The following is a 26,252-nucleotide window of genomic DNA, read 5'->3' on the forward strand; positions in this document are numbered from 1 at the left end:
GATAGTAACAAAGAAAAGACAGACACTGATATATCAGACACCAATAAAACAACAACAACAAATAACACTGATGACACAGAAACTAGCCAAAAGGCAATACCAGAAAAAAGAATGGGTATATAGGGGGCAGAAAGGAAGGGAACAATAGCATCACTGATGGGACAATTCCAATTAGACTGATGTATGTATAATTAAGAAGTGTTCTAATATTTTAAGAAATCATAGCTTATGTTCTATATCGGATGAAAATTATAAAACCAAGCAAAGAACTCCTAAGCACAAGATGATAACAACAACAAAAACTGCACTAAAACACATCACAATCAAGTTCTATAAAATTAATGATGAAGAGAAAAATCTTCAAAGCAGTCAGAGGAAAAAAAGACATTATAGAGAGGGACAAAGGATAATAATGACAGTATACTTTGCCTCTAGAATACAAGCCAGAAAACAGGCAGCAGCAAATTTAAAGCATTCAAAGGGGAGTGGGGGGGGGGGGTGAATACTATAATCAGTAAAGCAGGGGCACCTGGGTGGCTCAGTCACTTTAGCATCTCACCTCAGCTCAGGTCATGTGATCTCACAGTTTGTGAATTCAAGCTCCGTGTCCAGGTTTGTGCTGACAGTTCAGAGCCTGAAGCCTGCTTTGGATTCTGTGTCTCCCTCTCTCTCTGCCCTTCCCCAGCATATTACTTACATGTTGACTGTGAGGTTGAAAATGTACACTATAAACCATAAAGAACAAGTAAAATAACACAACAAAGAACTATAACTTGTAATCCAACAAAGGAAATAAAGTGAGTCACAGAATAATATTTAGCTAATCCAAGAGAGAGAAGAATAGGAGGAAAAAGTAAACAAAGAACAAATGGGATACAAAACAAAAAGATTTAAATGCAACCATAACAATAATCACAACAAACATAAATGGCCTAAATATCCCAATTAAAAGGCAGGGATTGTAAAACTGGATAAAAATGCATGACCCAGCTATATGGTTTCTATACAGAAACTCACTTTAAACATGAAGAAAAATAGGTTAAAATTAAAAGTAAAAATGGAATAAGATAAAGCATGGTAATATTAATTGAAAGAAAGTTAGACTGGAATTATTAACATCAGTCACTTTAGGGCAAAAAAAGAAATAGTTCATAATGGAAAAAAGGTCAATTCAGCAAGGTGATATAGCAACCCTAAATATTTAATAAAAGAACTTCAAAAAACATGAAGCAAAAACTGATAGTATAATAGACAAATCCATAATTATACTCCGAGATATCAACACCTCTGTTAATTTATACAAAAATTAGAAAATCAGTACAGACACAGAAGACTAAAAACATTATCACCCAATGTGACCTGACACTTATAGAATACTCTAAACCTAGAAGCAAAATATGCATTCTTTTCTGTTGTTGTTATTTTTGAGAGAGACACAGCATAAACAGGGGAGAGGGAGAGGTAGAGAGACAGAGAGGGAGATACAGAATCTGAAGCAGGCTTCAGGCTCTGAGCTGTCAGGACAGTCTGATGCAGGGCTTGAACTCACCAACTGTGAGATCATGACTTGAGCTGAAGTCGCTTAACTGACTGAGCCACCCAGGTGCCCCAATACATGTTCTTTTCAACTGCACATGGAACATTTTCTAAGGTAGAGCATACTCTGGCCCATAAAACAGTCTCAATAAAGTTAAAAGGATTGAAATTATACAAGGTATGTTATCTGGCCACAGTGGAATCAAATTAGGGGTGCCTGGGTTCAAGCCCTGCATCGGGGTCTGTGCTGACAGCTCAGAGCCTGGCGCCCGCTTCAGATTCTGTGTCGACCACTCTCTCTGCTCCTCCCATGCTTATGTTCTGTCTCTATCTCAAAAATAAACATTAAAAAAACTTTAAATGAATCAATGGAATAAGAAATGGTTCTATGAAAAGATCAATAACACTGATAAACCTTCAATCAGAATCATCAAATTAAGAGACAAGGTGCATATTACCACACAATTCTTAGAACACTAAAGAGAAGGAAATGCTTCTCAAGTCACTTTTTGAGGCCAGCAGACCCGGGTACCTAAACAAGAAAGAGGTATTACAAGAAAACAACAGACCAAACTCCCTTATGAACAGAGGTGCAAAAATTCTTAAAATGTTAGCAAATTAAATCCAACAATATATACAAAGGACTTTACTTCATTATGGTCAAGTGAAGTTAATCCAAAGAATGGCAGGTTTTACAACTTCAAAATCAATCAACGTAATTCACAATATAAACAGCCTAAAGAAAAAGACATGTTTGTCTCAATGAAGACTGGAAAGGCACCTAAAAAAATCCAGCACATAGCAATAAAAGGGAATTTCCCCAACCAGATAGTCGGCATCTATGAAAGGTTACATGTTTTAACATCAGGACCAATACAACTTATGTCCACTCAGTACTTCTACTCAACTCTGTTTTGGAACTTCTAGCCAATGCTACAGGCCATGAATAAATGAATGAATGAATGAATGAATGAATAGGAACCAGACTGAAAAGGAAAAAGTCTATTTATTTCACAAATTGTCTTTATTTGCAGACATGATCATCTATGTTCAAAAAGAGAAAAACAAAAAAAACCAAAAACACACCATATGAAATCTAACCCCCAAAAGCTGCTAGAGTGAATTCAGTGAGGTTGCAAGATATAAGCTCAAATACAGGAATAAACTATATTTTTACTAGCAGTGAAAAATTGGAAATTGAAGTTTATAAAATACTACAGCATCAAAAATCTGTAGTCCCTATAAATAAATTTGACAAAAGATATATATTACCTTTACAAAGAAACAATCAAGGCTAAGAGAAATTAAAGGCCTAAATAACGGAGGATATAGCTCATGGTCATGGGTTGATACTAAAATGTCAGTTTTCCACGAAACTTCTATAGATTCAACACAATCCCAATCAAGATCCCAAGAAGCTTTTTTTCCTGTGGAAATTTACAATCTCATTCTGAAATTTATACGGAAATGCAAAGGACTTAAAACAGCCAAAACAAAAAAAGAACTGGAGGACTAATACTCCCAGACTTTAATATTTATTATAAAGCTACAGTAATCAAGTTACTTGTGTAAAAATAGATGAATAGATTGATGAAACAGGAGAACATAGAAGTAGATTGGGAGAAATATAGCCAATTCGTTTTCCATAAAGGTGCCAAGGTAATTCAATGGGAATAAAATCATCTTTTCAACAAATGGTGCTGGAACAGCTGGATAGCTAGGTCGGGGTGGGGGTAAGGGGGCTGGCAGAAAGAAAGAAAAGAATTTGTCTCTTCACTCACACCATATATAGAAAATTAACTATTCAAAGTGGATCATAGGGGCACCTGGGTGGCTCAGTTGGTTAAGTGACCAACTCTTGATTTTGGTTCAGGTTAGGATCTCTAGTTTGTGGGATTGAGCCCTGAGTTGGGCTCTGTGCTGACAGCACAGAAACCTGCTTGGGATTTCCTCTCACTCTCTGCCCCTCCCCCATTTGTACTCTCTCTCAAACTTAAAAAAAAAAAAAAAATGGATCATAGGCCCAAATATAAGAGCTAAAACTATAAAACTTCCAAAAGAAAACATAGGCTAGTTAGTGACACCTAGTTTGGCAATTTCTTAAATACAACATTTTTAAATTTGTATTTTAAACACTTTAAAAACATAATTTATTGTCAAGTTAGCTAACATACAGTTTATACAGTGTGCCCTTGGGTTTCAGGGGTAGATGCCTGTGATTCAATGCTTACATACAACACCCGGCTCATCCTAACAAGTGCCCTCCTCAATGCCCATCACTCATTTATCCCTCTTTCCCACGCCCCCATCAACCTTCAATTTGTACTATTTAAGAGTCTCTTATAGTTTGCCTCCCTCTCTGATTGAAACTATTTTTCCCCTTCTCTTCCCCCATGGCCTTCTGTTAAGTTTCTCAACATAAAAAAACCAAACTTCAAAGGAAGAAAAAGCAATTAACTAGCCTTCAATGGTGATTAAAAACTTGCGCTCTATAAACAATACTTTTAAAAAATGAAAAGACTTTTTTTCCCCTCAGACTTGGAGAATATATTTGTAAAACATTAACACGTGACAGAGTGTTTTTATCTGGTTTATAAAAAACTCTTATTGATCAATACAAGGATAAATAACCAAACTAAAATATGGAAAAGACATGAAGGGACACGTCACCATAAAGGACAGACAGCAAAGCACATGAAAAGATGCTCAGGATTATCAATCATTAGGGGAATACAAAGTAAAACCACAATTAAATAACATTACATGCACATTAAAAGAGCTAAAATGAACATGTTATCACATCAAGTATTGGTGAGGACGCGGAGTAACTGGGATACTGACAGACTGATGGTAATGAAATAAAATGGCACAGTCACTTTGGAAAACAGTTTGGCGGTGAAATACACATAGGACCCTGCCATTCCACTCCTAGAGGTTTACTCAAGAAAAATGAACAATTTGTACAAAATGTTTCTAGCAGCTTCATTTCTTTTTAAAAAGTTTTTTAACATTTATTTTTGAAAAAGAGACAGAGCATGATTGGGGGAGGAGCAGAGAGAGAGGGAGACACAGAAGAATCCAAAGCAGGCTCCAGGCTCTGAGCTGTCAGCACAGAGCCCAACGCGGAGCTCGAACTCACAAACTAGGAGATCATGACCTGAGCCAAAGTAGGACAATTAACTGAGCCACCCAGGCGCCCCTAGCAGCTTTCTTTTTTTTTCTTTATACTTCTTTTTTTTTATTTAATATTTTTATTTATTTCTAAGAGAGAGAGAGAGAGAGACAGCGTGAGCAGGGGAGGGTCAGAGAGAGAGGGAGATACAGACTCTGAAATACGCTCCAGGCTCCAAGCTGGCAGTCAGCACAGAGCCCGACGCGGGGCTTGAACCCACGAACCGCGAGATCATGACCTAAGTGAAAGTTGGACGCTTAACCGACTAAGCCACCCAGGTGCCCCTAGCAGCTTTATTTCTAATAGCCAAAAACTAGAGTCAAATGTCTATCAACAGGTGAATAAATAAATTATAGCCTACCCATACAGTGGACCACCACTCAGCAATAAAAAAAAAAAAAAAAAGAGTGATACACACAGGAATGAGTCCCCCTCAGTAATTATGAGTGAAAGATTAAAAAAACTATTCATATGGCATGATTCCACTTTTGGGTAATTACAGAAAATTCGAACGAATCTACAGTGACAACGCTGATTGTGACTGCCTGGGGATGAGAAGAGTGGTTGAAGGGATCACACAACAGCATAAGAAAACTTTGGGGGAGGATTCATTGTCTTGATTAGAATGCTTTCATGGATGTATCCATGTGTCAAATTTTATCAGATTGTATACTTAATTTTAAAATGTCATTGCCTTTTTCACTCTTGTACTCCTCTGAGTTTCCAAGGGTTAAATGACACATAATGCTGGTTTCCAAGGGTTAAATGACACCTGATGGTATCATCACTCTCCTAGCTAACAGAATGTGTGCTCATGCATTCTTTTAAGTTTTTGTTTTCCAGTATAAATATCTCTACAAATGTAAACAGTGTTGTGTTAGAGCAGGATTGCACCAGCTCACAAGTGTCCACTGTGCATCTATTTCCAACTCCATGTTTAGAGGGGTCATGTTGATAGTCTGAACTTGGCCATAGTCAAGTATTTACACCAAGGAAATTGGCAAATACTACTGCAAAATCAGGGCTTTCTTTTTTGGACAGCTGGTTGTTAAACATTTATTAACCCACCACCAGCAATAATGTACAGAAAAACAGAGTTGATTGAAATTCTTAAGTTTTAATTGTGCAAAAGGATTCTGAACACCACTACATTAAAACCACTAGCTTTCCTTTATCAAGCTAGAAAAGTATTACTATGGAGAAAAGCAAAAATGTGAAGAGATCTTCAGACACTCACCCCATCAAGAAAATCTTCTGCAGAGACACATACTTAAGTGGCCTTGACCAAATGCCACCACTGCCATTCTCCCACAGGACACCCTGCTGACACTGCCTTTTCTCTAAGACCGGGAGGGTCTGGGGTTGATTCATTGGCTCTTTCTTGAATTTGAAGAGCCCCAAGGCTGCTTGGAAGGGAAAGGCTGCCATCTCCTCTAGCAAACACCAAGGATCCATAACCTTGCTTTCCATAGTTACTCACAGGCTAAAAACATAAAGTCCTGCTCAAAAAAGAGTAGCATGAGACCAGGTTTTCTACATAATGGATTCTAGCTCCAGCAATGAGATAAGAGGTGTGTGGCACAAATGTATTTGCACCAGGTGAAGCAACCACCAGGATACCAAGATATGATACTTTCACCAACTGCTATGAAGCAACTTAGTGTGGGAGGTTTATAGCCATCTCCTCTTCCTTCTGCTAGCAACGCTAGCCTGAGCCCTTTTTAACTATCTAATATGATGTGGCAAATACCATGTGCTGATGCTCTATCATCTCAACAGAGTTCCCAAGAAAGGAAATGCCTGAAATTAGAAAAAAAAAATCTTCTTAAAGAATTCAACAGGGAGTTGATTACGTTGCAGAAACATCCTCCTGTTTTTCATGACATGTTAGAAGCATAAACCTTAGGGCTTTTTCGCCTCCACTGCATAGAGGTCTGATCGCTTCTGGCTAAAAATGGGGATTTGCTGGCGTATTTCAGCCAACTTCTTCAGGTCTGCAAAAACAGGAAAGTGTACTATTAATAGGATGTAACTCCTTACTAACCAATGAGAATTTCTTCCCCAAGCAGTATAAAAACCACCAGAGTCTCAGAAAGTAGCTCAGGAATATAGGCCTTGTCCAGAGGCACCGGTGGCCTGGCAGTGCCACTGCAGTCATTTCAAACCAAACCAAGAAAACTCAACCTGAGCTATCGCCCCCCAGGTTTGGCCAGAGACCCGAGGATAAAGGAGAAGGTGGCACAAGGGAGCCCCTCCAGTTGACAGGAGCTTCCAGGGCTACGGAATCGCCTCAGACCAACAGGGACACCAGAGACCTAACTGTGCCATGGCAGATCTTACCTATGTCTGAATACACAACAGTCTCTTCAGTGCCAGCCTTGGCAAGGACGTCACCCCTGAAAGAGATTCGGGAAGGAGTGAGAACATACCACACTAATGTTCATGGGTGTCAGGATCCCTATTCTTGTCTCACCTTGTAGGCCACAGGGGAAGGAATCTGAGATTAAAGGCAAGAAAGGAGGGGCTGAAATTCCTGCTCCATCATTTAAGTAGCCATGTGGCCTGTGGTAAGTCACCTGTACTCTCCATTTCCTAGGCTATAAAGTGGAAATCAGAGCTGTGTGAGGACTTAGAAGATTATGGAGTATGTTTTGTAAACCGCCAACTGCTAGGAAATGGTAGTTCTTCCATGACTGTAAACCTCTAAGAACCGAGCTACCTGTAAACAGCAGGAAGCTCTGTCCTGTTCCTTCATGAGGGCATATCAGAAAGACCCCTTTGGGGAGGGTGGTCTGGCTCTGCTCCTTCACGCCTTCCAAGGCTGGGGACCGTAAGGCTGGGGACCGTAAGGCTGGGGACCATAAGGCTGGGGACCATAAGGCTGGGGACCATAAGGCTGGGCTGAGCATGACCCTGGGCTGCCTGGATCTCAGGTCTTGTGCCTGTGGTCCCCGGGTCCCTATGTTATTGGGTTTCACTTTTTGAAAGGTTTCAGCCTGGAGTCTGGATAGAAGTGGTGTGGAAAGCACACCCCAATAGCAGAGGAGCCCCACACCTTCCCAAATCTGGGAAACACTGATCTGGAAAAGATTCCAGTGCTGAGTCTCTTGGCCCAAAGCAGGACTTCAAAAACATCTTGTGAAATGAAATTTCTCAAAAGCACAAAATAATCTGACCTAACAAACAATCTGAATTGGTTCTGTTTCTCAGATAGGCTCAAATTTTTGGCACAAATGAGCTATAAACATCATCATTAATGCCATTTAACTGAATTCTTTTTTATTCTTTTCTATTTCTTCCCCATTTGCCCTGGCATTCAAAGATCTCTCTCTGGATTAACCCTAGACACCCATTCCTGATGTTAATATAAGCCAGGGGGGCCCCCAAATCCTATGGATTCTATCCAAATCCTATGGATAGAATTCTCAAAAGAACAAATAAAGATGAAGTATAACTACTTCGTTACAGAAGCAGCCCCAGCCTGATCAGTAATAAAGTTCACTGGGAGAACCAAGTCGGAAGCAGAGCTGCCCAGAAGGCCAGGAAGCCTGTCACTATCATCTGAACAGAGGAACTTGCACCAAGTTTGAGAAAATTTTCAAGACAACTTAATCCTTCCAGTCTGCCAATGCCTTGCAAATCCTAATGTGTAGGAGGCCCCCCGGAATCTCTCACTGGTTCTATCTTCCAAGGCCTTCCCCTATCACACACTACAATCTTTGGGGGCCTACAAAGTCCAAAGAGAGAATTTCAGGGAACCCTTCTCAGCCTTGTTACTGGTGTATTTGTCCTGAAATTATGGAAATACACAGCAGTGTGTAATCGTACAGATGTGTGAGTGGTATGGAATAAATCCAAGGTTGAAAGCCTAAATCCTGAATCTGAACACCAGTTCTGGCCATTTTATCCCATGGACTTCAATTCTACCATCTATAAACTGAGTTTAACATAGGAAAAGTCTCGTTCACATGGAGACCATGTGTGTCAAAGTGCTGTGGAAACCAAGTACAGACCATGAGTTACATACAGTAACATATGACTGGGTGTGCAGCTGGGAGGACTCCCATGCTGGCGTCCCTAAGACGATGCTTTACACTCTCACAGAGGTCAAGGTCACAGTTTCCCTTAAATGAACACATCCTCCCTCATCCTCTAATCATTATGTAGGAAGCAAAATCCTCCCCCTGTAACCCATTTCTGCCCTAGAGCCAATCACCTAGTCTAAATTTTAACCAAAAGCCAAGAATCTGGGAGCCTCTTTTACTAAAATTACCCACCCATGACTGCTGCCATGATTCCCCCATGTGATCGGAGTCTGACTGATAACAGAAGCCACTCAGAAGCTCAGAAGAGGGCTCAAGTCAAACACTCAGTCAAGAAAGGCAGCAGGACCGTTTCTTTCTCAGGTGGTTTCCAAGTGCAAGTGTCTCTCACAGAGGCGGCAGAGACCTGGCAGGCACGTGAGGATGGGGGGTTGGGGAGGGGCAGGGCTGGTGGGGAATCAGAAAACCCGCCCACCCTAGTGCAATCTCTCCCGAGCTCCTGGTGAGGAGCTTGGCCAACTCACCAAGGACTCACAACAGTGCTGTGTCCCCAGGCGACATAGGAGGCCTGATCATCCCGGGCAGGAGATGCCGTGGCCACATACAACTGATTATCAACAGCCCTGTTGTCAACAGACAGAAAAGAGGTAATTCACATATTATAGACTAGCAACATTTTTCTATCCTAAGGGTACAAATCCTTCATTTAAAAACTGGGACAGGGGGGTGCCTGGATGGCTCAGTAGGTTAAGCGTTAGACTTCAGCTCATGTCATGATCTCAGTTTGTGAGTTCAAGTCCCATGTTGGACTCTGATGACAGCTCAGAGCCTGGAGCCTGCTTCAAATTCTGTGTCTCCCTCTGTCTGCCCCTTCCCTGCTCTCTCTCTCTCCCTCCCTCACCCTCCCCCCCCATACACACACACTCTCTCTCTCTGAAAAATAAACATTAATAAAAAAAAATTTTTAAATAAATAAAATAAAATAAAAAAACTAGGACAAGATAGGCTGGCTCAGCCGTGGAAGGGAACAAAGCCATGAAATCCTCTTTTCTCAAACTATCTTAATGCATCAGCCACTTTTCAACTGGGAATGATTTTGCCCAGTGGGGCCATTTGCCAATGTCTAAAGACATGAACTCTGACTTTCTGACTTTCATGATAGGGGTTGCTATTGGCACCTGGTGGGTAGAGGCTGGGAATGCTGCTAAACATCCTACAGTGGACAGGACAGCCCCCACAACAGAGGATGAGCTAGCTCAAAATGTCAGTACTGCCCCAGTTGAGACACTGGCCTGAGCCAACCTGTTAACAAATAAAAGAGCAGATCTTCTCTGGTTAATCAAGTCAAGGTGGCCAGAAAGAATGGACTGGTCTTGCTGGGGCCAAACACCTTGTGGGGCTGCATGGCACCTCCATGCCCCCAGTGCCTGCAAGCCCCATTGTCTCAAATTAGGTAAGAATTTCAGGCGGCAGGTGGGTACATCAGGCCATCTCACCTAGGAGCATCCTGGGCTTAATCAACAGATCCATGCCAGGCCATTCCAATATCTCCCAAGCTTTTCCTGCTCCCCACAAGACTACATTAATTAATATTCATGGTACCAGACACCATCATAGGTACCATGAATACCATAGGTACCTTATATCATAGGTACCAGCCTATCTTCCATCAAGCAACCACCAAACACCTCTGCTTCCTTCTCCAAGGAAAATTGCCATCATCTTTAGAAGTGAGAATTGGGGCCACATCTGGGCAAAGGAGAGGGTTGCGGGAAGGAGCAAAGGGGAGCATTCTAGAGATCTGGAAGTGTTCTATATTGCCCTCGGCCAGAAGTGACTATACATGTAAAAAAAACTCCCTGACCTACAGACTTAAAATTGGTGTACTTTCCTCTAAGTATATGATACCTCAATTAACAGAACTGTAATGAAGAGAGCCAGCATTTCTGACCAGTATTTCATGGTTTTCAGCACACTTTACATCCCCAGTCACACTCCTTTTCCCTTTCATGTTACATCCACCTCTGCCTTCTGCCCTTCACCGCTCCCTCCTCAGCCTCAGGAGTGACCTGAGACCCTCAGGGGACTCAGAAAATGGCTATGGTGATATGCCGAAGACACCGTTCGATGCCTTGGATTCACAGAATAGAAAAATGAGCACTTATAACAAGTGTCTCAGTAGAGTATTCTAGGATTAGCAGAATGGGATAAAGGACGGGGTAGGAGAAGCACCACAATCCGAACAACACAATCAATGGGGTGATTCATCTTTTCCCATTGCATCTGGATGTCAAGGCATCTGAGTCAGGGGCAGGGTCCTGTATCAGGAAGGTTGGTTCTCCCCCCAAACTGGAAATCTTTGCAACAAAGCAATACTTGAAGGTATGCCTGAGATGCTTTCTTACCGGCCTCGTTGAAGCAACTCCCAGTGGGCTGGTCCAGTGGTCAAATTAAAAGCTCCAGGATATACCAACAGCTGGCAGCCTTGGGAAAGAAAGGCCGGAGAAGAATGGGTGCAGGATGACACCATACCATATTCGGTCCCCGTTTTGTTCCTTACCCAGTGGGGGCCAAACTCAAACTCTCCCGAACATAAAAAGATGTCAGCCAAGCTAGAATTCCTTTGGAGACACACACACGCTACACACAGACATACAGGAACAGTGCTATTGGTGACTGAAATCACGGTATGTGACTTCACAAACTTCTCTCAGCACCATATGGCCAGCTCTGCGTGGGCAAGGACTACATTTTGCAATGCTTTTCAAATGAAATGAGGGGCAGAGTAGGTGCTCTAATGCTTACTAACAGAAGTCAACAGAGACTGCCAACCCAGAGCCTGCGCACCCCCACCTGTCTTGCTGAGCAGGCAGTCACAACGCCTGCACTCACTTCAAGTGCTGGGTGAGTCCGAGTCAGAGTAGCCTGGACAGTCTAGTGGTAATGCTCTTATTTGAGGACTACCATATGAGGAGCTTTCTAAGTTCTCCTCCCCTAATCTCCACCCCATGCCTCTGGGAAAATGAGATCCACGCTGCTGTAAAGATGAAATAATTTACTCAAAGTAATGGACGTGAGTCCATTAAGGGAGAGTTAGAACCAGAACCCAGATCTTCTAACTTGGCTCGGTGTTCTTCCGGGACAGCAGGACACTTGTTCTCTGGACCATAATGTCAATGACTAGTTTTGTACTGTACCCAACATGCAAGACCACTGAGTGTGAAATCATGACAGGTACCATAGACCACATCCTTGCTTCTAGTGGGCTCCAAAGTACTTTTTCTAAATACAGTAGAAAGAAGGGTTCAAGAGGTAGAGTAGATTTAGGAGCACGGCTCCGGCCTTAGCTGCACAGTGTGCTGAAATGCAATCTCCAAACAACTGTAGCGTCCATGAGCATCAACGACTGAGCGGCTGACGGGGGTGGACACAGTAAGGCCTCTTCTCTGGCTTTTCTGACTAAGGGCTCCCTCTACCCACGAAGACCAGGCCAGAACCAAACCTGGAAGCACCCCCACCGCACAACCACCGTAGTCTCACCTCTCTGCGCGTAGATTTGTGCAAGCTCTGCAAAGCGGATGTCGTAGCAAATGCCCAGGCCCACTCTGCAGTAAGCTGTTTTTCAAACAGAAAATGCACAAATGAAAAGCTAACCTCCTTTGTAACACGTCATGGCAGAGGAAAGCCTCTATCTGAAATCCCCAAACATTGATGGTCTTACATTACCCAGGGCCCAAGGATGGAGAAAATGTACAAGCTTATGCCTGCTTGATTTTCCCTCATAAAGACATCATTTATGTCAGATTAGAAAAGAGAAAGTCATTCTAATTGAATACTTATTATGTATGGAGGAAGTATTCAATCACACCCTGATAGGTAAACTCTGGAAGCGATCATACAAATAGGCTGTGACCGAATGACAGAGCTATGACCAAATGGCAGAGCAAAATCATGTCAGACTTATAGTTCTCCATTCAGTCCACTCTTTCTAGATCTCTGGCCATTCTCTGCCCTTCTCATTTCTGGTCTTGCAGCAGAGTATGTCAAGAAGGGGGAGGAATGAGAGAGAGAAAGAGAGAGAGAGAGAGAGAGAGAGAGAGACAGAATGAATGAGAGAGAGAGAGAGAGAGAGAGAGAGAGACAGAATGAATGCCTGAACTTCTACTGAGACTGCAGAAATGGGTGAACTTAGTACTTACGAGTATCAAATGTGGAGAAACTATCACCAGGACTCAACGTTTTAGATTCTTGAAATGTAATTTTCCCCGGAACATCAATATCAAATAGATGGAGCTGCATCACAAGCAATGGATGTGGTTACCTCTTTTCTAGCAGGGTTCATGGCAGCAATTTACAAACATCCTTCCATGGCCAGAAATAGGGATGCTTAAGATCAACTATACAAAGAGCAACCCCAACCTGCCCATAATTCACCTCAAAAGCTGACATCTTATCAAAATGAGCCAAACTGGAAAAAAACTCACAAAGCAGTGATTTTATGACACTTCTTTCCTATGTGGTGTGCCAGGTGATGTCTAGGTTTCTTGAGGGAGGCGATAATGTGTTATTTTTTACTCAGTACAAATGCTAACTGAAGTCTTCATCACAGAATCAAATCAAACTGATACACTAGCAGGAGAGGTGGAGAGTGGGTAAGCAATTACACATAGGTACAATTTTTCAAACTAAGTGCAGCAATATATAAAAAGCACAACACATCACTTTGAAATTGGATTTATTCAAGGAAAGCAAATGTCATGAGGAAATCAATGTAATTTACCACAAACAGCTAACAAAATAGAGGAGCAAAGTCATATGATCATCTTAAAGAGGTACATAATGAGCATTTGGTAAACTTCTAAATCCATTCGTATTTTATAAACAAAAGAAAAAAACTCTTCTGGGAAAGGAACTCCCTTAATCTGATAGAGTATCTGCAAAAGTAAAAAAGGAAGGAACATCATACCTAATGGTGATACATTAAAAGTCTTTTCGTACTGAGATCAGGAACAAGACAAGAACACCTGCTACTCAGAGAATCCCAGAGATCCTAACCCAAGCAACAATGCACCAGAAAGGAATAAAAACCATGAGGATTAGAACGAAAAAAGTTAAATTTGTAATTAAATATGACTATATACCTACAAACTACAAAAGAAATCTACAGCTGAATAACTGACATTAAGGAGTGAGTTTAGCAAGGTTACAATATACAAGGCCAGTACTTTTAAAATTAGCTGTACTTCCATATACTAGAAATTCTATATATAGCAAGAAACAGAAAATGAAAAGGTACCAAAACCCACCAATTAGGAATAAATCTAGCAAATGATAACACAAGACTATACCCAAAACACTATAAAAACAATTCGAGAGAAATTCTTAAAAGCTTGAATAAATGGTGGGATATACACCACATTCATAGACTGGAAAACTCAATACTAAAAATATGCACTTCAAAGAGTGAGGTTACTAGCACAAAAATCTAGTTGTTTAGCCTCTAAGCTAAACAAATTTAGATAGACCAGAGTATCTGAGAGGAGCCTAGGTGGCTCAGTCAATTAAGCGTCAGTGCTGACAGCCCGGAGTGTGGAACCTGTTTTGGATTCGGATTCTGTGTATGTCTCCCTCTGCCACTCCCCCCACTCAAGCACACATGCATGCTCTCTCTCAAAAACAAACATTAAAAAAAAAAAAAAAAAAAAAAAGCAGCTGAAGTTACTGCCTACCTCACAAAGGAAAAAGAGTATGGTGTTTGAGTACAATGAAGTTAACTACTTACTAAAACAAAAAAACTCAACCCTTTTCAGAGTAATATAATAGAAGCTGGAATCTCAACAACATATAATCCAATATTCAATCCAAAATTACTAGACACACAAACAAGAAAATGTTACCTAACTTTAAAGAAAATGTAATCAATGAAGCAGACCCCAGCATGAGTCAGATGTGATAATTAACAGAAAGCTCAAGGGTCTAAGGAAAAATATGGTCTTAATGAACAGACAAATAGGATGTAATCAGTAGAGAAATAAAAGTTTATCTGAAATTTTAAAAGATTTCATTGGGTTGGCACACAGGAGACTGGGGATTACAGAAGAAAGACTCTGAGAACTTGAAGACTGATCAGTGGAAACTGTCCAAGCTGAAGAAGAGGGAGGAAAAAGGTTGGAAAAATGAAAATGAAAAACTGGAATCTTCGTTACCTGGTTTGGTGGAACAATATCAAAATTGAAGTCCAATAAAAAGAGAATGAGACAGAAAAGCATTTAACAAAATAACGCTGCAGTAGGATGAATGAGTTAAATTTACAGATTAAAGAAGCACACAGAAGAAATAAAAAGAAAAACATAACTAATGTAGGCACAAAGTCAAAACACTAAGAACTAAAGATTATGAAAAACATTTTGAAGGTAGACAGAAAAAAACATGAATCACATACAAGAAAACAGCAATACAAATCACCACTGACTTCTCATCAGAAAAAATGCTTAAAAAGAGGCTAGAAAATACCTGAAAAACATTGTTCAAATTGCTAGGAGAGAAAAGAAAACTGTCAAACCAGAATTCGATTCCACCAAAAATATCTTTCAAGAATGAAGACGGAACAAAGATATATTCATAAATCAAAACTAAGAGCATTCCTACCTAGCAGATCCTCACTACAAAAATTCTAAAAGTCTTTCTGTTTGAAGGCAGATACCACACAGAACTAGGATCTTTAGAAAGAAAAATACAAAGAAGATAAACATTTCAGCAAACAAAGTAACTGTATCTAAATTTCTTTAAAATACACAGGATTACTTAAAAACTTAGTGTTTGGTGGGATTTATCATGCAATATGTATGACAACTATAACAGAAAACAGGGAAAAGAAGGAAATTGATCTATATAACTGTGGAGTTCTTAAATTTCAGAAGAAATAGTATAGTATTAATTCTAAGACTATGAAAAGATAGGGTGCATATGATAATCTACGAAAAGCCAACAGATAAATTAAAATGGAATTGTAAAAAATACTCAACTAAACCAAAAGAACGCAGGAAAGAGGAACAAAGGAAAAAAACAGTAAAATGTCTAATTCCTAAATCCAACCATATCAATAATTACATTAAATATAAGTCAAGTCAGCACTCCAGGTAAAAGGCAGAAATTGTCAGAATGAATACAGTAAGAAGAGCCAACTATATGCTATCTACAAGAGAATCGTTTAAATATAAAGATACATACAGGTTGAAAGTAAGGAATTAGAAAAAAAAATGTACCATACAACAGTAAATATAAGAAGACTAGAATGGCCTTGGCAATACCAGAGATAAAATAAACTTCAAGCAAAGAGTACTATGAGAAAGAAACACTTCACAATGACAAAAGGATCAATTTACCCAGAGTACTTAACAATCTTCAGTGTATATGCATTTACCAAATTTCCACTGTTCCCAAAGCGATCTCTCTATATTCAGTGCAATTCTTTTTTTAAATCATTTTAAGTATTCATTTTATTTGTTTAAATTTAAATAAAATTTAACATAGTGTAATAATGAATAGAATTTAGTAATTCATCACTTACATACAACACCCAGTGCTCACCCTAACAAGTGCCCTCCTTAATGTCCATCACCCATTTAGCCCATCCCCCCACCCATCTCCCCTCCAGCAACCGTTACTTTGTTCTCTGTATTTACGAGTCTCTTATGGTTTGACTCCCTCTCTGCTTTTATATTATTTTTGCTTCCCTTCCCTTATGTCCATCTCTTTGTATCTTAAATCCCACATTGAATGAAGTCCTATGTCTTTCTCTGACTTATTTCGCTTAGCATAATACACTCTAGTTCCATCCACATTGTTGCAAATGGCAAGATTTCCTTCTTTTTGATTACTGAGTAGTATTACATTGTATATATATACATCTTCTTTACCCATTCATCAGTAGATGGACATTTGGGCTCTTTCCATACTGTGGCTATTGTCCATCGTGCTGTTATAAACAGTGGGCAATTCTAATGAAAATTCCTATAGATTTTTCCTTTGCTGAAACTGACAGGCTAAGTCTAAAATTTATATAAAAATGCCAACCGCCAATATTCGACAAGTTGACTATACCAACTAGTCAAATGCCTCACGTGTGTAAAATATGTTAAGAGGGACTAGGGGATTTCATGGCAAAGTCTCAAGAGGTAATGAGACCTGCCACATTCCCTACTTACCTTTCTGTACTTTGCCAGTAAAGTTCCATCAGGCCCAAACACGGCACAGGTGTTATAGAATTTCCCAGCATCCTCTTCAGGAATAGAACCTTTCATTGAGAAGAGAAACAGGAGCAAAGAAAATATTCTGAATAAAGCGCTCTCTTATGATAATAAGACCAACACCTGACAAACTGTCACTTGGGTCCAACAATAAAGTATACTATCTTCTAAGGGTTAATCATGGGTTTTATTTTTTTTGCCTTCTCTAATATGATCTTTCAGAGACAAACTCCACAGTAGAGATGAAAAGTAATTAAGTCAGATGCCAAAGACAGGTTTCAAAAATAACCACTGTTTCTGAATTCTGCTTTGATCTGGAGCTACAAGATCTGTTCATCTGTGACACTAGATCAGCACAGAGGATTCACTGTTGTTCAAATTCAATTCACCAGGTCCTGCAAAGTAACTCTACCCCCAACTGTACCTCCAAAGGCCTCATGATGGGAATGGAGGCCAAATCTGCCATCACTGAATGTAGTTCCTGCATTTCTCTTTTCTCGATTGATCTTTTCTTCACCACTCGTTTGTTTCTAATTCTTAGTAAGTCATAACGGAATAATTTTGTTTGCTATACCTATTAAACAGCCTTACTGTACTGATTTAAGCAAATAGAACATTTTGAAATTTATTTTGAAACCACATTTATTTCAAAACCACACTTCTCAAACTACCTTGATATATGCAACCTCTTTATGAAAAAACAAAATTTCTTAATGCTGTATTAGGACAATGAAGACACTCCAATACAGTGTTTTCTTTCCACATTTCCAACTGCCCCGTATTCCCCTTCCTTCTCCAAGGAAAAGTCATCATTATGAGTTTGACGTGTCTTTATACAAGATTTACTATGTGCTATATATATATATAAATACACACAAATATATAGCCTTTGTGGGAGGGATTAATCTGAGAGTGCCTGTTCCTATCATACTGAACATACTTCTTCCACATAACAGTGTGTCTTGAACGTTTTTCCACATTATTGCATAAGATCCACCTCATTCTTTTCAATGCCTAATTTACATGGTTTGTATGTATTCCATTGTTTTACTGAAACAAAAACTATTGGGATGTTTTTCATGTTTAGGTCCTTATACCTTAAGGGTAGGAAGTTACCTCCAATGAGATATACGTTGCACTCCTTTGCTACTTCAGAAAGCTTCTGTGTGGATTCACCAGGAATTTTCTCAGCATATTCAGGAAAATATTTCGTGCCATATGGACAATTAAAGCATTCCTAGAATAATGTTGGCAGAGAAATGGGGGGAAAAAATGAAAATATCCCACCCATTTTGAAGTTCTGCTGTAAGAAGACACAGCTGCCTCTTCTAGCCCTGCTCTCAAAGGGGTAACACACAGCCGGTGAGAAAAACACTGGCATCCTAGGGCTCAAAGAGACTGTGGCCATGAGCCGAACTTGACAGCTGGCTCAGGTGGGGCTAGAGGACACAGTCCTGTGTGCTCTCTCAGATCCCTGTCACCCCGGCTGATCTGCCTCTCCCTCGGTGTCTGCAGGAGAACTCTGACTTCCCAACCCTGGGCACCCGGGCCCCACGACAATCAGGTTTAATCATAGGAATTCAGGTGTTTGAATGAATCCATTGACTCAAAACTATATTACTAACTACGTAAAGGAATAAAGCCTGTGTTTGAATAGATACAGAAGCTTCGCAAGCCACAGAGGTTTCCTCATCTATAATGGGACCTGTTTTCTAAGCTCCCTTCTAGCACTGTCAATCTCTTCCTGCGAAATCTCTCATCCCCAGGATATGTCTATCTTCCACAGCTCTGTGAAAAAAGAAAAGCAAAAACTAGACTTGGAGTCTAATTCATTCTCGTGCATTCACTGAGACTGTTGCACTGGGCATTGTGCTAAGAAACTCAAATCTGAGGATCACCAGCTTGTACAAGACAGACGTTGAAGAGGGCACATGCAGAATTAGGTGTTTTCATTCTGGCCCCTGGCAACTTAACTCACAAGTGACTGTGATCAGGGTACAGGTACAGGTGAGTCCCATAACTGTGGCCATAAGGAACACTGGATTCACATTAAGATCTCGAACTCCCTTGTTAAAGATTCCGACTTACTGGCCACATCTGTGACGGACTGGAGCCTAAAACACAAGGTGACCCTGCAAATTCTCTAGTCAACTTAAGCAGGGTTTACAAAGGGCCACCTCCTCCCCGCAGTGGGAGAGGAAGAGTGGAGGAGGGGGGTGCCTGGAATATTCAACCCCTGGTCCCAGTAGTCCCTTGCCCCAAGATGAAGTATAGGCACGTCTTAGCACAAGCAGGACCCTGCTCTGGGCCAGTACTACCCCTGCTGCCAGCAAATGTGGTGCAAGCTTTATCTGGTTCTGTTCTAAAAGCAATCACCTAGGATTTACATGCAAAGCCCTTCTGGCTTACTACTGGCAGATATTGCAGGCTTCCTAAAGGTCTCTAGTAATTTCCAGTGTTCAACCATTTTCTAAAACTGTTGGAGACTTAGCTCTAAAATCAGTTAAGTGTGCCATGGTCCTGGAAAGACTTACTTATACAAGGAAAGAAGGTTAAGTATCCAAGGCACTAAGTAGTCTAAGTAAGCCACACAACTTACCAGGACTCTGAACACGGTAGATGATCCCAAAGTAAGAGAGCTGTAAACATGCTGGCACATCCTATATCACAAAGACTCATAAACATGAAACAATTCCCCAAACAATCCTGCTGGACCCCAGAACACAAAAGGACAACCAGAGCCGGCAGACAGTATTCTCCTGGATCAAAGTTCCCAGAGACAGGTGGGAACCTCCACCCCCATACTTACTGGCAGAGAAATGATCTTGGCTCCTTGTGTTGCTGCCTCCCGGATGAGGCTACAAGCTCTAGTGACGTTATCTGATTTGATGAAAGAAACCTGAAGTTGGATGAGGGCCAAGCGGAAAGCTGAGGACGAAGATACAAGAAAACAACCGTCAGAAGACCTGACTGCTGATCAGAGCAACTCTTAACCAGAGGGGGATTTTGCACCCCCTCCCCAGGACCTCTGACAATGTCACAGCTGTTGGGGTGCCACTAGCATCTGGTGCAGAGATGTCAGGGACACTGCTCAACAGGACAGTCTTTCACAACGAATTACCCAACCGAGAATGTGAATGATGTGGAGGCTGAGAAACTCCGGGACCGGGCAGCACCTCTGGGTGAAGCCCGACGCCAGCACAAGGGCCTCAAACGAAGCAGGCAGGGCCAGCTTCTTACTTATTACTGAGAACACGGCTGGAAGGAAGAATGAATTTGAATATGGAATTATCCCTTAGTTTGTTCTTGGGACTCAACCTGATCCAGGTACAGAGTGCATCTCAGTGCAGGTGAAATCCTTTGGAAGTCACCCAATCACTGTGAACTAGGGCAGCCCATGGGAAGAGAGATGCCTGCCCCCACTGCCCCCACCGCCAGTTGGGGCATGGTGCAAAGGGCCAGCCGCTGGAGGGAGGGAAGCCTGGCGGCCAAGGAGCTGCACGTGTGCTTAGTCACGGGGGAGGGCCCCTGGGCACCTGTGAGTTTTTACACTCGCCCCATGAATATTCCAGGGCCCCCAAGGAGCCCAACATTAAGTGGCAACTAATACCACGAGAGGCTGCGACAGAGACTGTGGAAGAAAACCTCCCTATTTTCATCAGGGACTGAGTCCCACAGAGCCAACAAGACCTGGTGTCAGCCAAGGAGGTCAGGGGTTCTTCCGGGCTTAGTCCCTCCTTGGGGTAATAACTACACCCTACGTGTGCTTTTCCTATATTCTCTAGAGTTCTCTTGTAGCTCTTATAGTAATCACCCCCTGGTTAATAATTCTTTATATACAATTTCCTCTGTTGCAGTGACTGGTGTTGTTTGTGTCCTGCCTGGACCCTGACTGATGAATAGCTTTTGCTCATGGTCTGATGGAAGGTTAAAGGATCCAAAGGACATGGTAACCTATGAGGCTCTGTAAAACTTCATGAATCGCCAGTAAAGGCCTTCCTGGCTTCCCTCCCCCATCTCTGCTCTAGAAACCTGAGAAGCTCTAGAACCTGAAAACCATTAGAGTTCTCCCTCTGGGTGTCTCTTGTAATGGTGCAAATGTCCTCAGAAGAGGCAACACCAACAGAGCCCAACCTTTGAAGGCCTATTTGGCCTAGTGTGAACCCTAAAAGTAAGAAAACTCAGAAGTACCATTCCTTGGTGTCTCTTAAATTAAAACAGTGAGAAGAGCTAAAAGTAACCTTGAAGGTGGCTTGTTGAACAGTTTCAGAATCCCAAAGAAAATGAAGGAATTTAAAACAGGAAATGAAACCTGGGATAACTTTGGAGCAAACTTTAGCTGTCACCAGCGCATCAAACAGAACTACTAGAAGTCTCCACCGTAATTCAGGAGCTGGGCTCTGTCTCCGCTCCAGAGGGATTAAAAGATGAATCCACCATGGCTATGCTGAGAGCTTCCTCTCTTCTCTCCCTCATCCTATCCAGAAAGGCAGCTGTCCTGATCCAGGCTAGGGACTGTCTGATATTCTGCAAATCACCCACTCCACACAGGGGCTGAGAAACGGAAAGGCCACCATTGGGAAGTTTCTTGATGCCAAAACAATACTAGTCAATTCATCTCCTCAGCTGTAAAATGAAAATTACAGTGACTTTTCAGGTTCCTGGCTGTCCTAATATTCATGATCTAACAAGGAAAGACTTACCAAAAGAAAAAAAGAAAGAAAAGGATAAAATATCTTAAGTGAAGGGACCAATGTGGGAAAAGCATATGGAATGTGCCAGGCCCTCTATGCATACAAGCCGAGTTGGTAGATGAGGAATTGCAAGGGGGAAGCTGCATAGAATCAGTGAACAGTGAGACAAACCAAGCCAAAATCTGGAACTGTAAGGCAGGATGGGAACCTCACTTGTTTGTTCTGGGGTGGGTTGGGGGGGGTTAGGTCATGTAACTTGAAAACACTCCTCAGGGAAATCAGACACCACCCTCAACACCAACAAGAGCCACAGCACTCAAGCCCCCCAGCCTCGGTCGTGCGCTGCCTCTCCAGAGACCGCAGTCACATCCAGAGGCAGGTGTGTAAAAGAACTTCCATACCCAGATCCTGAACATTCATTCAGTCAGCCACCGATTTGCTCCGAGCTCTGGCAGGTGAAAATGAAAAACAAAGCACTCGCACAAACCTTACTGTCTTGTGGGAGCCTCACAAGACCTCAGGAGGGGCAGTTTATGTCCATATTACAGGTAAGGAAACTGAGGATCAGAGAGATTAACCAGAGAGATTTTGCCATGGCCTGAGGCAAAACTAATAATCCAGGTCTCCAGAGTAGGAGTCCAGGGCACTTCAAATGAAGACTCATGTAAAAGGATCTGGCAAAGGCCTACGGACAAACATGGCTAGAAACGTGCCCCTGGGGCTGATCCAGGAGAGGCTTGTGTAACATGTAATACCTAACCTGAAAAGTCAATGTCCAGATGCAGAAACAGCTTGTCCAGTTTTCTGTTCAGGAGAGAGCATTTCTCCACTGGGTGTGATGGGGGTGCAATATGGGGCAAGTTAACCGGGCCTCTACCACACTGCCCAAGTCAGAGAAAACAGATGCTTCATTTTCACGTCACAGGGTTCAAAACACAAATAATTAGGATAGATGCCTCTGCAAAACTCAAGTTCAAAAATCAATCTAAGGTGAACAGAATGAACGCGACACCCCTGAATAGTCCCGCTTTCTCATGCAAAACCTAACCAGCCTCCAAAAATCCCACAAGGCAGAGGTTCTCACACTTGAAGAAGTCTCCTAATTACTGCAGGTGTAGCCTTCCCGTCGGGGCGGGGAGAAAGGGGTGCAGAACTTGGATTTTAGGTGAGCACCCGTCTCCCGCCTCTTCCGGCGCAGGAGAATTCGCAGCAGGCGGCGCCGGAACGCACCTAGAAGCACAGGACTCAGGAGGAGCCCAGCAGGGAGCAAGGCGCCGGCCCTTCTGGCCCGGAGGCCTGGCGCTCCCGGAAGCATGGCATCCCCGGGAGTGCGCCGAGCCGCCTCACCCCTCCCGCCGCCCCCCGCCCCGCGGGCGCAGTGTCTGGGAAGGCCTGGGACGCGGCGGGGACAAAGGACGGAAGCGAGGGGCTGAGCCGGCGACCTCTCCCCGTGGGCCGAGGTCGGGCCGCCGCGCTACTTACTGGCCATGGCTCTCCCGAGCAGCACCATAGGAGGCGCGGCCTGACTCCGTTCCCTGGGCGGAGAGCGGCGGCCCGGCGAGAGGCGAGGCAGATCCGCGCGCAGGACACGCCGCGGCCCAGGCCCCGCCTCCGCCTCCGCCCCGCCTCCGCCCCGCCTCCGCCCCGCCTCCGCCCCGCCTCCGCCCCGCCTCCGCCCCGCCTCCGCCCCGCCTCCGCCCCGCCTCCCGGCTTGGCGGCTCCTTGGAGAAAGTGTGGTCTTTCCAGCGCTGGAACACCTGTTAGGCGTCAGCTGTTTGCGCTACGCTGGACCAAGGAGAAGCGACCAATAACAACACAGCCGAGTAAAAGGAATGCCGCGAAGGGCAAAGGGGTAAGGGGGAGGGGGGGGACCTAAATTAGAGTGGTGTTTAACAATTGGTCTCTCGGATTCTCAGCAAAAGGACTGAACCTCGTGCTGGTTAGAGCACCTCTGGCCGGGAATAACACCATATATGCTGATTGCCTTGGGCTCCTAGAAAAAGTCGCTCTGACGACATGGGATGGGATGGGAAGACCTACGTAGGTTTAGTCACGCAAGACATCAGTGGGATTTGATTAGAAGGCTGCTTGGTCATGGGGGAAGAGAAAAGAGAAACAGTTCAAACACAGTATGCTCAAAAATTGAGACCTGCTACACTGAAACACGCTAATATTGTGTGAGGACTTTTGCATTTGTATTTATTAGGATTGGGTTGGGTTTTTATTTTTTTTGTGTCTCATGTCTTTGTGCTTTTTGTTGTTAGGTTTGGGGATCAAAAACCACAAAACTAATAAAAGCTTACTATCCTTTTATGTTCTGTAATAGTTTATATTGAAATTTATCCTCGTTTTTAAAAAGATAGTCCAGAAGCACCTGAGTAGCTCAGTCTGTTGACCTTCCCACTCTTGATTTCAGCTTAAGTCATGATCTCACGGTTTATGACATACACCTGCGGGCAGACTCCGCCCTGTACTTGGAGCCTGCTTGGGATTCTCTCTCTCTCTCTCTCTCTCCCCAAATAAATACTCTAAAAGCATTTTTGGAATAATTAGGGACATTTAAGTTATGAACTCAGTATTTGATGCTTTAATGAATTTTGTGTGATGTTATTATACCAGACAATATCTTTACTGAGAAGTATTTGCTGAAGTATTTAAGGGTGAAGTGTCAGAATATCTAACTTGAAAATATGTGCTTATACAGAGATAAAGCAAAGGTGGTAAATTTAATCTAACAGGAGAATATATAGCTGTTCATGGTACTATTTTAAGACGTTTTTAAAAGTTTAAAATTTATAAAACTTTCATAATAAAAAGTTGTGAGGAAATACATAGCAATCAAGGGTTTTATTTTTTGAAAGATCAACAGTCTGGACCTGGATTTGTAGCAGGAAGAGAATAACCTTTTAATTTCAGCTGTGATTCACTAGGCCATTGAGGTTCCTGCATCAATACTGCTCACTTATAATCTGCCAAAAATAAAAAAAAGTCATCCATTTCATTTAGATTTGCAAGTTCATTGGCATAAAGTTGTATATAAAAGTGGTATCAAGCATGGCTGGATATGTTATTGGAACATCCAGGCAGAGCTACCAAGTAGGCAGGTGGTCATAAGCCTCAAACTCCCATATTGCAGACTGGAGGCTGATTTAGGAGTCCTCAGCAATTTAATCTGAGATAAAGATCGGAATATGGGTGACAAGTTTCAAGTGGACTGTGAGAGTCACAGGTGTAAGGGGGCCTGTGAAACCTGGTGAGGAACCACCTGAGAGGCAGGAGAACCAGGAGAGAAAGGGCCATCAAGACCAAGAGTCTGTGGGCACTGTCTTCCCTACAGCACATGCAGGGAAGCTAGTTACTTGGATTCTAGAAGAGGGAATGGTAAGAAATAATAAAAATTGTTCTTGAGTTTTCCTTTAGAACTTTCTTGGCATAATGGAACAGCTAGTCATGGTTCCAGTTCTGGTTCTGCCACTGACATGATGTTAATACCGAAGGCAAATCATCTCATTCTTGGGACCTTTTCATCATCTGTAACACAAAAGGATTCAGAGGCAGATGGCGAGAGGCTGGACAACCGAGTTTGCGCAGTCCTTCCTGTCACCACTTCACTCCCTGACCTTTCAACCACAGCAGCTCTGTCTTCACATTCTCATATTCCCTTTTATCTGCCATTTGAAAAGTAGCCAAAGAACAAAACTACTACCCTAAATTCATGGCTAAGCCTTCCTCATTTGTGGAAGGCTGCTTTAGGCAACTTACTGCCCTTTCTCTTGGCATCTTATCCTCCACTCTTCATAGTATTATGGAAGTTGGTCCGGGGGGACAGGCTAAGTTTAATTTTTTTGGATGAGTAGTTATACAAATGGCTAAGATAGCTGGAGGGCTGAAAATTAGAAGAACTGGAATCATCTCCATGATAATAAAAACAGAAACTCTAAAAGTGGATGAGATCTTAGGAGAATGTATGATACTCCAAAAAACAAGAGATCAAACTTGGAAAGTATCAAATTGGGCTTAGAGCTTTGCACAAATGTCAAGGGATGAATGGATAATAAAAAGTGATATATCCATACAATTAAAAGGAACGAAACTGACACATGCTACAACACGGATGAAGCTTGAAAACATCATGCTAAGTGAAAGAAGCCAGACACAAAAGCCACTTGTTGTATGATTCCTTTTATCATGGAAGGTCCAGAATAGGCAAATCCACAAAGACAGAAAGGAACTTAGCAGCTGCCAAGGACTGGAGGGAAAAGGGGAGTGACTACTAATGGGTATGAGTTTCATTTTTGAGCAACCAAATGTTCTGAAATTAAATAGTTGTGATGATTGCACAATTCTGAATTTACTAAAATGCACTTTGTAGATCCTTCAAAAAGGTGAACTTTATGGTATGTAGGTTATATTTTAATAATTTTTTAATGTTTATTTACTTTTGAGAGAGAGAGAGAGAAGAGAGTGTAAGCATGCGAGCCAGCAGGGGAGGGGCAGAGCGAGAGGGAGACACAGAATCTGAAGCAGGCTCCAGGCTCTGAGCTGTCAGCACACAGCC

At 42.2% G+C, this 26,252-nt stretch overlaps 1 protein-coding gene across 1 annotated transcript; it reads right to left on the reverse strand.

Moving 5' to 3' along the window:
- Nucleotides 1-5,805: 5,805 nt before the first annotated feature.
- Nucleotides 5,806-23,284, reverse strand: NIT2 (nitrilase family member 2). The gene is made up of 10 exons (XM_039251967.1): nucleotides 23,177-23,284; nucleotides 19,810-19,928; nucleotides 18,117-18,237; nucleotides 16,959-17,047; nucleotides 12,951-13,044; nucleotides 12,292-12,366; nucleotides 11,157-11,235; nucleotides 9,276-9,374; nucleotides 7,049-7,104; nucleotides 5,806-6,702 (listed from the first exon to the last, which is right to left on the reverse strand). Exons 1-10 carry the CDS (start codon nucleotides 23,202-23,204, stop codon nucleotides 6,611-6,613), a joined length of 852 nt encoding a protein of 283 aa, XP_039107898.1. The 5' UTR covers nucleotides 23,205-23,284; the 3' UTR covers nucleotides 5,806-6,610.
- Between the last annotated feature and the right edge of the window lie 2,968 nt (nucleotides 23,285-26,252).

Source organism: Hyaena hyaena, unplaced genomic scaffold (assembly GCF_003009895.1).
Source record: "Hyaena hyaena isolate Hyena2069 unplaced genomic scaffold, ASM300989v1 scaffold_407, whole genome shotgun sequence".
NCBI classification, from domain to species: Eukaryota; Metazoa; Chordata; class Mammalia; order Carnivora; family Hyaenidae; genus Hyaena; species Hyaena hyaena.